At 32.9% G+C, this 12,916-nt stretch overlaps 1 protein-coding gene across 2 annotated transcripts in view; it reads left to right on the top strand.

Moving 5' to 3' along the window:
* The window catches only part of TBCK (TBC1 domain containing kinase), a 211,109-nt gene that overhangs the window by 115,613 nt on the left and 82,580 nt on the right, over positions 1-12,916 (top strand). For both annotated transcript variants that reach the window (XM_059376957.1, XM_059376946.1), the window contains exons 21-22: positions 9,265-9,301; positions 10,365-10,526. In XM_059376957.1, coding sequence (XP_059232940.1) covers positions 9,265-9,301; positions 10,365-10,526 — 199 coding nt within the window. The remainder of the gene's footprint in view (positions 1-9,264; positions 9,302-10,364; positions 10,527-12,916) is intronic.

Here is a 12,916-nt window from a genome sequence, read left to right as displayed (position 1 = left end):
TGAAAAGTATCTAATCCTTCCCTAAAATAATACTGTAGATCTCAGAACCATTAAATTCTCCAACTGATTTTATTACTAATTTCTACTTTGTAGTTTTTCAATTCAATATTTTAAGTCAAGTAAAAATAGAGAAAGAAATGATTATACAGTTACTTATTTTTTAATTTGATTTTCTTTTTTTTAGAATTAGGGAAATAATTACTTGCAAAAGATGTAATATAACCTTTTGTGTACAAGAGAAAGAAAATCATTTACCATCTGAGTCCAATGGACATTTTTAATTGTTTTTATATGTTTAAGTCATTTTGTAGTAATTTGTAGAAGTAGAATAAAGACATAGCAGAAAATTATTAAAATTTCAGTAAGAATATGAACATAGCAACTCAAAATTTTAGTCTATATATTCCTTATTTTGAAAGTGTATATTTGTGAAGTGTGCTATGTGATTTGAACTTACTGCTTATGCATGAATCTAGAAGATAACCTATCTTGTAAAGAGTGGTTCTAGATTTCAAATAGAGCTCCAATTGATTGTAGCTAATTCCTCGTTCTTCTTGTACCTGCATGTCTAAAGCACTGTTATCTAAACAAAACATTAATAAACCTTATAACTTTATTGGAGAACAACTCTCCATGTAGTTTCATTTTAGATGAATAAATACAAATTAGATAAATAAATATAATTTTTTTTCTTTCTAATTATCTGTTTCCTTCCAGTTGTTTTGTAAACACACCTACCTTTAGCATTTATCCACTTAAGTTGCTGTACAAATTGTACTGTATATATTATTTTAAGTAGAAATATTTTAAAAATTAAAGCTTTCTCTCTAAGGAACTGGTTACTCCATTTAAATGAAAGATTAAAATTAAACAACTTTGTTAATTATGTAATGATATATAATTTAAAATGGTATAAATTTTAAATGATGTAAAAATAGTATATATGAGTATACAGAATATAATGGGGCACCTGAGTGGCTCAGTGGGTTAGGCCTCTGCCTTCAGCTCAGGTCATGATATCAGGGTCCTGGGATGGAGTCCCGCATTGGGCTCTCTGCTCAGCAGGGAGCTCGTGTCCCTCTCTCTCTGCCTGAGTCTCTGCCCACTTGTTATCTCTCTCTTTCAAATAAATAAATAAAATCTTAAAAAAAAAAAAGAGTATACAAGAGTATATAATTAAGAGTGTAGACAATTAAGAGTATTATATATATTATAATTAATATATGATTAATATGTATATTAAGAGTATATGTATAAGAGTATATAAACTTATTATACATAATAAATTATGTAGGAAAAAAGCCCTATAACCCAACTTATTTTTATCTTCTCTACTATCCTTGTGTAGTAAAGAACAATAGACTGGCAGTTAGAAGTCCTGGAGTCTGGGGCACCTGGGTGGCTCAGTGGGTTAAAGCCTCTGCCTTCGGCTCAGGTCATGATCCCACGGTCCTGGGGTCGAGCCCCACATCGGGCTCCCTGCTCAGCCAGGAGCAGTGCTTCCCCCTTTCACTGTCTGCCTGCCTACTTGTGATCTCTGTCTGTCAAAAAAATAAATAAAATCTTTAAAAAAAAAAGAAGAAGAAGAAGAAGAAGTAGTTCTGGAGTCTAGTGCCTGCTTTAAAAGTTATATACCTGTGATTTTGGCATAGTGACTCACTTGAGCCTCAGGTGACTGATTAGTAAATTAGAAAAAATAAATGATGTCCATCTTGACTAGCCACAGGACTCTTGCGAGCCTTAAATAAGTTGAAATTTATGAAAATGCTTTATAAAAAAATGGTGATGATGCAGTGTGAGCACGTGTTAGGGAAAGAAGATTTGGATTCTCAGGAAGTTATAAGTCTCAAACCAAACAAATTATCATAATAGTTAAAAATAAATAAGTAAACTTGCATTATCATTGAGGGAATCCACCATTAATAACCTGTCAAAGAATGTCAGATGATTTGGATATAGGTAAAATTTTCTGATTATCAGAGAACAGGGAATACATATCCTAGAAACTTAAGTTTGACTTCAGACCCTAGCAAGGAGTCTAGATGGTATTGATTCAATAGCACCATATTCCATACTACTTTATTTTGTCTATCTTTTCATATATATGAACCAAGTGTTTACATTTCTTTGTATCTGCCACAGTACATAGCACAGTTGTTTTCCTATATAAGAAGGCAGTAATACTGATTGCTTTATTTTAGAACAGTCTTTTGCTTTAAAGTCTTTTGCAAAAAGTCTTTTGCTTAAAGATTACTGGTTTACAAAAATATCAGAATGTAATTTTTTTTCTATTTAAAATATCCTAAAGAGTTGCTCTGTGAATCACTCTGTTATCTTAATAGATTTATAATTTTCATCTCTGGATTATTATTCCATAAAGACAGTTATGAATGTGAAGGTGGGTTTTGTTCTTAGAAGGTGTAAGTATTTCTCCACAATTCAAAAAATAAAAGATGGGAGTAACGCTAAAGAAGGAGAGCTGTTTAGTACTGCTTTTGTTTTACTATATATTTTTTTGTTGTTCATGTGAAATCCTTTCCCATTCCACTGAATTTCCTGTTCTACTGAATTTACCCTAATTTAGCATAAAGCATCATTGTTTCATCATTGAAGGAGATAATGGTCTTTTGAAAATGAGTGGCACAATAGAACAGTTAAGTCTTACAGAGCATTTTCTTGATTTTCAAATATTTTCTTTTGTAACAATCTTTGTTATATGATATGTAGCTAAAAGGATGATAATAAGTCAGACATAGACAGAATAAAGGATGGAGAATTTGTAAAGTAAAAGAAACAGAACTAATGTAAGGAAATTTGACATTTTTTTTTTTTACTCAAAGTAGGTGTCATGGGACTGAGGAATGTTGATTCTGCAAGCCAGCAGGAGGGTAAATACTTTAGCCTTTTTAGGTTATGCTTCACCTTTATTGAGTCTATCCCAACCTGTAAAACATGTACAATTCCCGGTACTTAGGGTTCCCTTCTCCTTACCTTCCACTCCGGCACTCCGTATTCCAGAGTGTGTGAATCTTTTGTTAGATGGCTTCATGAGACCTCAGCCCTTTGGGTTCTTAAAATACATTTTTTATTACAAAAGTTTCTGGACTGTTATTAAGAATGATCATTGTAATTCCTATACTGATGTCTGATACATCCTCTGCCAGGTGTATTAGGTCCATTAGCTAATCTTCACAACTATCATAAAGCTTTAAAGAGATCGCTAAGTCTAAAGTATCAAGAAAATATGTGAGAGTCTCTATCCCTGCCAAACAACACCACCACCAAAAACCTGTTAGTTTTTAAGCATTCTTTCGTGAGTGGATAGATATTTATTTCCCAAATGCAGAGAGTTATTATGAGGCATGACTAATGGTCAAAGTGTATTTTACAGAGGTAACTTAAATGTAAACATACTTCTGACTTGAGGCAAACAGAAAATACCCAATATGCTCATTAGAAGGTTGATTAAGAAAGTCAACTAAAAGGATTGATTCCCTTTTAGGGGCGCCTGGGTGGCTCAGTGGGTTAAAGCCTCTGCCTTCAGCTCAGGTCATGATCCTAGGGTCCTGAGATCGAGCCCCGCATCAGGCTCTCTGCTTCCTCCTCTCTCTCTGCCTGCCTCTCTGCCTACTTGTGATCTCTGTCTGTCAAATAAATAAAATCTTTTTTAAAAAAAATTTTAAAAAGCATTCCCTTTTATAATAACAATTATATTACATACAAATGATAATGAAAATAACAATTTCATTGTTATTATTATTAATAGGGAGGAGAGACAATATGCAATATGTAAATAAATATACTTTTGACAAAAAGATTCATCCAGAGTTTATAAGAAATATTTCCTTTTTTTAGTCTTTTACATTCGTGTACATTTACTATTTAGACCATAATTTTCTACTTTTTAAAATCAAGGCAGTGAGCTTCTGACCTTTGTTTTTCCTATTGATATTTGTAATTTTGATATTACCAAACCATTTGGAAAGATGTCCTGAAATGCTAAATATCACTATTCTTTCTTGATGTAGCTAGGGGGCAGTATTTACTCAGCTGACTCTTAGTCGACTACCACTAGGCCAAACAGAGCAAAATAATTTAATGATCTGGAGGAAATAGCTAGAGCATGTATTTTTTTTTCCCCCCATTGGGTTTCAGTTTCCATCTTTAAATCAGGAAAAGCAAATAATATCTCTAACCTAATAAAACTAATTTTATGTATTTTTAGTATTTGAAATGAAATATTTCATTATTTAATTGTTTTTTAAAATAAAATCTGAACTAGCCTAGTATTCAAAATTATGTTATACTGCTGTCTTTCTCATGTATTAGACTGTATTATGAAGATGTACCAATACCCTAAGAAATTACTTAAGATCAAGATGTCAGTTAAAATTTTAGAAGGAAGAAATAAAGAAAGAATAAATAACAGGTACTACCATTTCACAGAATATATTACCTATTTATTTACCTGGATTTAGTTGGTAAGAGGTGACTGGTGCTGGTGAGCACTTAGGAGTTGTTATATATTAAAGAAATATTTTCAACTTGAATTTTTACTTTTCAAATATTATTAGAATATGCTTCATTTCACTTGTTTCTAATAACTTTATAATTGTTGTCAAAGTATAAGTATATAATTCAGAATTTTAAGTTTAGTGTTGTTTAAATACTTTCCACTATTTAATATGAAGGAGATATATCTACATATATATATATATCTTACCCAAAGAAGATTTGCTAATTCTCTTATTATTTCATATTTATTGAAAACTTCTCAAGAAAGTATATAATCTCATATTTGGATCTTTTAATCTACCCCTTTCAGTTATCCTCATTATATATTTTATTCTTTCTTTCAACAAATATTTCAGTGCCATTTTCCTCGGCTGAAGGCATGTCAATGGAAAAAAAAAAATCTCTGTCCTCATTAAATTCATATTCTAGTGGGGGATAGACAATAAAAAAGATAAATATACTATCTGATATGTTGGGTAGTGGTAAGTACTATAGAGGGAAAAAAAACTAAATCAGGGATATGAATGTGAAGTGCTCAGATGAAGAAGAAAGTGAATTTTTAAATAACAGAGACAAGGGAGTTGGGGGGGAGGGGTTAAATAAGGGCTGGGGGTTAAGGAGTGCACTTGTGATGAACACCCAGTGATGTATGGACGTCCTGATCACTGTATTGTACACCAGAAACTAATATAAAACTGTAAACTGGAATTTAAAACTCGAGGAAAAGAGGGAGAGGAGAAAGAGGAGGTGGGGACAGAAAGAAGGAAGGGAGGGAGGAAGGAAGAACAGAAAAGGAGAAGGGAAGGGATGAGAAGGGAAGAGAGAAAGAAAAGAGAAAGGAAGGAAGTCAGGGAAAGCCTCATGAGAAAAGTGACTTTTACATAAATGCCTTAAGGAACTGAGTGAAAGAGCGATCAGCAGAAGCAACAGCAAGTGCTAAAGCCCTGAGGTATAAAGCATGTCAGGGATGTCGGAGAAACAGCCAGGAGACCAATGTGATAGGAGCTCGATGAATAAGAAGATGAGAGTCAAAGAGGACCAGGTTTTACATCCAACAAGATTGCATAGTTAAGACTTTTCCTTTTACAGTGGTGGAAAGCCACTGGATACTGTTGACCAGAGGAATGCCATGTTCTGATTTAGACGTTTTAACAAGATCATTCTGGCTGTTATGATAAAAAGAAACCCAAGGAGGAACAAAGATGGAATTGTAAAGGTTAGTCATGTGCTATTGTAATAATCTAGGCAAGAGTAGCTTGAATCAGGAAATGCATGGTAGGGGTGGTAAGCAATTTTTACATTCTGGATAAATTTTGAAGGTAGAGCCAGCAGGACTGCTCATGATAGATGTACAGTGTAGGAGAAAGAGAAGTCAAGAATGATTCCAGAATTTTTTACCTGAGCAATTAGAACAGAGTTGCTCTTCACTGAGATTTGGAGACTATGCTTGGAGGCACAGATTTTTGAAGTAGTCTCAGGAGTTCAGTTTGGGACATGTTATATGCATATCTGTTAGACACACAAATGGAAATGCCATTTAATTTATTTTTTTTTATTTTTTTATTTTTTATAAACATATATTTTTATCCCCAGGGGTACAGGTCTGTGAATCACCAGGTTTATACACTTCACAGCACTCACCAAAGCACATACCCTCCCCAATGTCCATAATCCCACCCCCTTCTCCCAAACCCCCTCCCCCCAGCAACCCTCAGTTTGTTTTGTGAGATTAAGAGTCACTTATGGTTTGTCTCCCTCCCAATTCCATCTTGTTTCATTTATTCTTCTCCTACCCACTTAAGCCCTCATGTTGCATCACCACTTCCTCATATCAGGGAGATCATATGATAGTTGTCTTTCTCTGCTTGACTTATTTCGCTAAGCATGATACGCTCTAGTTCCATCCATGTTGTCGCAAATGGCAAGATTTCATTTCTTTTGATGGCTGCATAGTATTCCATTGTGTATATATACCACATCTTCGTGATCCATTCATCTGTTGATGGACATCTAGGTTCTTTCCATAGTTTGGCTATTGTGGACATTGCTGCTATAAACATTCGGGTGCACTGCCCCTTTGGATAACTACGTTTGTATATTTAGGGTAAATGTCTCATTGATACTCTTACATAATGTGCATGTGTGTTTGTGTGTGTTTTCTCTAGCTATGGTGTAAGATTTTTCTCTTTACCACTAATTTTGAGAAATTTGAATATGATGTGCCTTGATGTGGTTTTCTTCATGGTTCTTTTTGGGGGGATCTTGAGATTATTGGATCTATTAGTTAATAGTATTCATCAAATTTGAAAATGTTCAGCTATTGTTTCTTGAAAAAATTTTTTCTGTTCCCTCGTCTTTTCTCTCTATCTTTTCATATCTCATTACATATGTATTTAGCTGATTAAAGTGGCTCATTGATGCTTAGGGTGTTTTTTTCTTTTTCTTTTTTTTTTTTTTTTTTTTTTTTTTGGTTCTATTTTTCCTGACTTGGTTTCATTTTGGGTACTTCCTATTTTGAGGTTTTCAAGTTGACTAATTTTTTCATCTGCAGTGTCTGATCTGCTCTTAATCCCATCCAGTATGTATATTTTTATCTCAAACATCGTACTTTTCATCTCTGGAAGTTTGCTTTTTTTTTTTTTTATCTGCCATGTCTCTACTTAACATAAATATCCTTAACTTTTGAACATACGAAATACCGTTATAAAAAGTATCTTAAGGGGCGCCTGGGTGGCTCAGTGGGTTAAGCCTCTGCCTTCAGCTCGGGTCATGATCCCAGGGTCCTGGGATCGAGCCCCGCATCGGGCTCTCTGCTCCGTGAGGAGCCTGTTTCCTCCTCTCTCTGCCTGCCTCTCTGCTTACCTGTGATTTCTCTCTGTCAAATAAATAAATAAAATCTTTAAAAAAAAAAAAAAGTATCTTAACATCATTGCCTGGTATTATGAACATTTATATCAGTTCTGTGTGCGTTTTGATTGAATTATTCTTCTCCTCATTATGGATCACTTTTTTCTGCTACTTTTTACTATCAGTATTTATTTTTTAATAGGTTCCAGTCATTGTGAATTTTACCTTGTTGAATATTGGATATTTATATGTTCTTATAAATATTCTTGAGCTTTATTTGGGGATGTAGCTAACTAACATTTAAACAATTTGATCCTTTCAAAGCTTGATTTTACAGTTTATTAAATAAGACCACAACAGCATAATTTGGGAGCATAATTTTGCTAATATTACTAAGGCAATATTCTCTTTTGAGTACTCTACCAAATTACTTGTTTATTACAGGTTTTTTGTTTGTTTAGTACTTTGTTTCTTTATTCTGACTGGTGGTAAGAGGAACTTTTCCTGGCTTTGTGTGAGCCTGGCAAGTTTTCCCTCTGATCTTTTGAAGTGATTCCTTCCCTACTTTGTGTAGATTCCTCATACAATGATACCCTCTTCCCTATGTGGGAAAACAGATTATTAGCATGTTGCTGAAGTAATTCACTTAAGATCCCTAATGGCAAATAATTGGTTTTGATCAGGGGGGTAGAGGTATTGTAATTTAATTTATGTCATGTCCTTTAAAGAAAGAAAAGATAAACAATAATGATGAAGCTAATATTTAAGTTTGTTGTATTTTGTTTTCTACAATCCATATTATTTACAGTGAAGTCACTTACCTTAGTACTCTTCAGTTTTTCCTTTTATAATGTCACTTGAAAGAACTCTCTCTGTGTCAATGTATATAAATGATCTTGTGGAGAGCAATGAGTTTTACTCCACATACAGTACTTGGATTTTGATATAGTGTATAATTATACCTAGTATTCTTGACCAGCATTTTAATAGCATAAATATTCAGTCATGTGCTATGCAAAGATGTATGCAACTCTACTGATAAATTCATAATTGATAGGTGCTCAAAGAATATTTATTTAAACCCTATAGGTAGTACAGAAATCTTTGTCTAATGGTAGGCAGCATTCATACAGAAAGTAAAATAAAATTAGAGTTTTTTCATATTTCTCTATAAATTATTACTGATTTTTGATACTATACTGACAAAGGAGATTTTACTCTATTTTTAGAAATTAGGAGTGATTTCTCACTTTCAAAATGTCAAGAAATTGAAAGTATGTGTATGTGTGTGTGTGTATTTATCTTCATCCTAGGCAGTAAACAGGAAAATAAATTTGTCACTCAGCTATAGACCCAAATTATTGACCCAAATTATTTCATTTCTAGATCTTATTACTTTTAGTTTGTTATGAAACTTCGTATTAATTTAGAGAGTGGTAATAGAAAGCATGTACTTCATAGCACCTTTTTATAAGACATTATGTACATTTTTCAAATACCATCTTATCAATTCTCAAAAATACTAAGGGTAACTCCACACTGATAAGGACCATTAAAATCCTAGAAATGTTTTTGTACAATCTGAAAGTATACCCTTGGAATTGGCTTGCTAGTATTGTTTTGGGTTAGACATTGTCTTGAGTATTTTCTTTGATGAAATGAAGACATTCTGTGGGATAATCCTTGGCAGAAGTGTTGTCTGCAGCATTTGTAAGAGATAATACTATTTAAGAGAGTATTTATGGTAATAATTATGATGATCAACATTCACTCTTATTTTAATCAGTGGGGTAGGCCAAAGCATTGAATATTTTTTACCATTCAGCCTATTGATAATCATTGTAATTATATTTTATTTCTTTTTTGTCCATCCCTGGCACCCCTGTCCTCTTCCACCCATAGCTCTATGCTATCCCTTGGTTTCTCACCATGTTTACTCGTAAGTATCATTTTCCCTTTTCTTTCAATATCGTGTTAGTAAAAGGACAGTTCCATTTTTTTCCTGGTATATTATAGCTACAGTTTTATTAAAAGATATATTTATATAAGCATCCTTATGTAATTCTAATGTACAGTTGGGTAGGGAGAAATGTGAATTGTTTTGAGGGTAACAAAAAGAATATTGCAAAGGATGAGTGTTGCATAGTGATATATAGGATGCCTATCTTACCTGTTATGACATCCATACAATCTCTGTCCTCTGTTGAAAAAGAAATTAACAATAGCAATAGTATTTATATAGAGTTTTGGGGAAGGCAACTTTTACAAACCAAATGAGACTCAATTTTTAGAGATCCTCTAGTAACTAATATTTTTGCTATTTCTAAACCTAGAATTCCTCTAGAAATTAAGCAGATTATGTGGATGTGTAATAGTTTAATCAATTGCAGGTATTAATATGGAGGACATTCTGCTTAAATGTGTACAAATGATATATGGAATACTATAGTTAGAGTAGATCTGTATGCATTAACCTGAAAATATATCTGCACTATCGTTAAATGTAAAAAAACACAAAGTTGCAAAAAATGAGATAAACTTTTTATGGTAATTTAATAAAGCAGTCATTTAGAATGCATAATAAAAATGTAATAACACTCAATCTAAAATAATACTAAATTTCATCTAGGTAAGTAAACTTGTGAAAATAGTATAACAAGAAAATTCTAGGAAGAAATATAATGAATGGAACAACTATACCAGGATCAATGGTGGAGGTTAGAAAATGTCATCTATTTGACCAATCTGATTATCAATTTTTAAAGATGCCTTAGGAAACAATAAATATTGTATAAAAAGAATTCTATAAACATTTTATGAAACCAAACCAAAAATAGCATTTATAAACATTTTATAAAAACAGTTTGGTACTATGTGTTCTTAAACAGTTTTGACCATAAGGCATTTGTCATATGTCTAGTAAAACAGCTTATTATTGTTTTAATTTCTGTTATTTTGGTTTTTTATTGTAATTGATAAATTTTTATTTTGTTGTATTACAGATGTATTTCCACTGCACAAGATTTTCCACCTCTGGGATACCCTACTCCTTGGGAATTCCTCTTTCCCATTCTGTATTGGAGTAGCAATTCTCCAGCAGCTACGGGACCGGCTTTTGGCTAATGGCTTTAATGAGTGCATTCTTCTCTTCTCTGATTTACCAGGTACAGAAATAAATAAATAGAATCACTCAATGAAATGTAATTATAAGATAGTGAGACAGTCTTAAAATAATTTGCAAAAATAATCATCCAAGCTTTCAAAATCTCTTCTTGAGCCCTGACTTCCTTCTCTGGATTCTGTCATCATATACAGCCACAACTGCTGTTCCAATATTGTAGGTGCACATACCTGGGTCATACTAGATGGTTGTGTTTACTTTTAAGTCAGTAATACCACCAAAAGGGTAAATGATCTGGGGGCAGTAACGTATTTGCCTTCAATCTTAGGGCAGGCCTGTTTATCTTCAGCTACTAGAGAGTCAATATGGGCTACTTGGTTAGGTGTTTGAGAATCTGTATTTTCACAAAGATGTAATCCACATGGAACTTTGCTCTCTCCTATCCATAGCTGCTTACTAACCATTTGACAGTTTGAGGAAAGGAAACACAGTGCCCTTGGGAGAGCACATAACACTCCTGGGAAATTCCATGGCACATAGTGATATAAGGTTAAGCTATATATTATATTCACAAGCGAAGAGTTTGTAAACCTAGGTGTTAAATGCTAAGTATGGAAATAGGGAATTCAACTATGGCCTAAGCTTTGCTGCTGTGGTTGCAAAGATGAATATAATGTGATTACCTAGGATATAACAATCTGTGAAACTAAAAACTAAACTATATTTTTGTAGAAATGGAAACATTTTTCAGGTAGAAAAGTCTACTTTTTTCAAACATCATCTCATTGGCTCCAACCCTTCTGCTGCATTTATTGTTGTTCATACTTTTAGGCAGGCACAAGTGACTGCTGGTAATAAATACACTTAGAGTTATCCAAGAGATGAATTTGCCTAAATACAAAGAACAAAAGAAAGGAGAGCATGTGTTGTAATCAGCACCGGGTATTATATAAGACTGGTGAATCACTGACCTCTCCTTGAAACTAATAATACACTGTATGTGAATTAGTTGAATTTAAATTTTTAAAAAATGAGAAAAAAAATCCTCAAAAAAAAAAAAAAAAGAAAAGAAAAAGGTACCTTAAAATTATGCATTTACTAAGCACTCTTGAGAGGAATAAGAAAACTGCTACCTACCTGATTTTTATCTTTAGTGGATGATCTATATTTGGTACTTCACTATCTGTCTGTTGTTAGAAAATTTTCATCCTTTTGAGTAAATAATAACAAAAATGCTTATATTTATTTAAAACTTCTCCTTCCTTCTTTCCCCCAAATTCAAAGTATCACCATCATCTAACTTAGCAAACTTAAATAATTTTTTTATAAGAGCAAATAGTAGTTTAGTTCTTATATGTGCTTCTGGGAGATTCCTTTTGAAAATCAAGTTAAATTTTTTCTTTTGGCATTGAACAGCAAAAAAAGAAGCTGGTTTCACAAACTAGGAACACTGTCTGTACCCTGTAGATGTTTTCCTCTCATTCCCAACTTAAACAGAGGCCAAAGTAAACAGAGGATGATTGATTAGGATTAAAAGACTTTTTCTGGTCAGTTGTAAAAAAAAAAAAAAATAGGAAATGCTGATTATGCATTTTGAAATCAAGCAAACTTAATACCTTTCCAATTTCATACATAAAAGTACTGTTAAATACTGGTGAAAGAATCTGTTGTCAGATTGTATAGGCATATTAACAATAACTCTGCTTGTCCATTAAAGTAAAATCATTATTTCTGGAATCAGAAAGAAAGAAAACATTTGTTAGAACTGACTCATTGAAAAGGGGAATTCTGCCTACTTCGGAAATAGGATGCCTTCTACTGATGTGAATCGCCTTGACCCTTTATGCCATTATTCTGGCTCATCATTTACTTGGTCACTGTATATAATTCCTGCTGGGGAAGAAAGATAGTATAATAAAAATATGACTTAAAAAAGCCCAGAAGGGATCTAAATATAGACCTTGCCCTAAAGTGTACCTGTGTTTTGTTTTTAATCAAAGAATATTTACTTGGGATGTCTTTCCTAAATAGATCTGAAGAGATCTCTTTTTCCATCACGCTGAGCTTTTCCTAACTGTACTTGGTACTTGGAGGAACTGGAAGTGATCCTGGGAAGTTCTAAGAAGTGATTCCAGATTAATACACATACAAACACACTGAATGTGTATTTTCTAAGCAAAATATTATGTGACATAAGCTTGGAACATATTTAAAAGAAACAATCTTTTTAAGTCTACAGAAAAAGGATAGATAGGCCAACTCTGTATTTCACTTTAATTCTTGAAACAGACTGTAGATAAAGACAGGATAGAATCAAACATTGATTTGAACTCATTAATACATTGTACTTTACTGAAATCCTCATTCATCTGCATTTAAAAGCATAAGCAAAGGGCAAATTTAACTAAATTATTTGCTGACGCAGATGGCTTC

This window comes from Mustela nigripes, chromosome 1 (genome assembly GCF_022355385.1).
Source record: "Mustela nigripes isolate SB6536 chromosome 1, MUSNIG.SB6536, whole genome shotgun sequence".
Classification (NCBI taxonomy): Eukaryota; Metazoa; Chordata; class Mammalia; order Carnivora; family Mustelidae; genus Mustela; species Mustela nigripes.
This window is presented reverse-complemented; position numbering and strand designations above follow the sequence as displayed.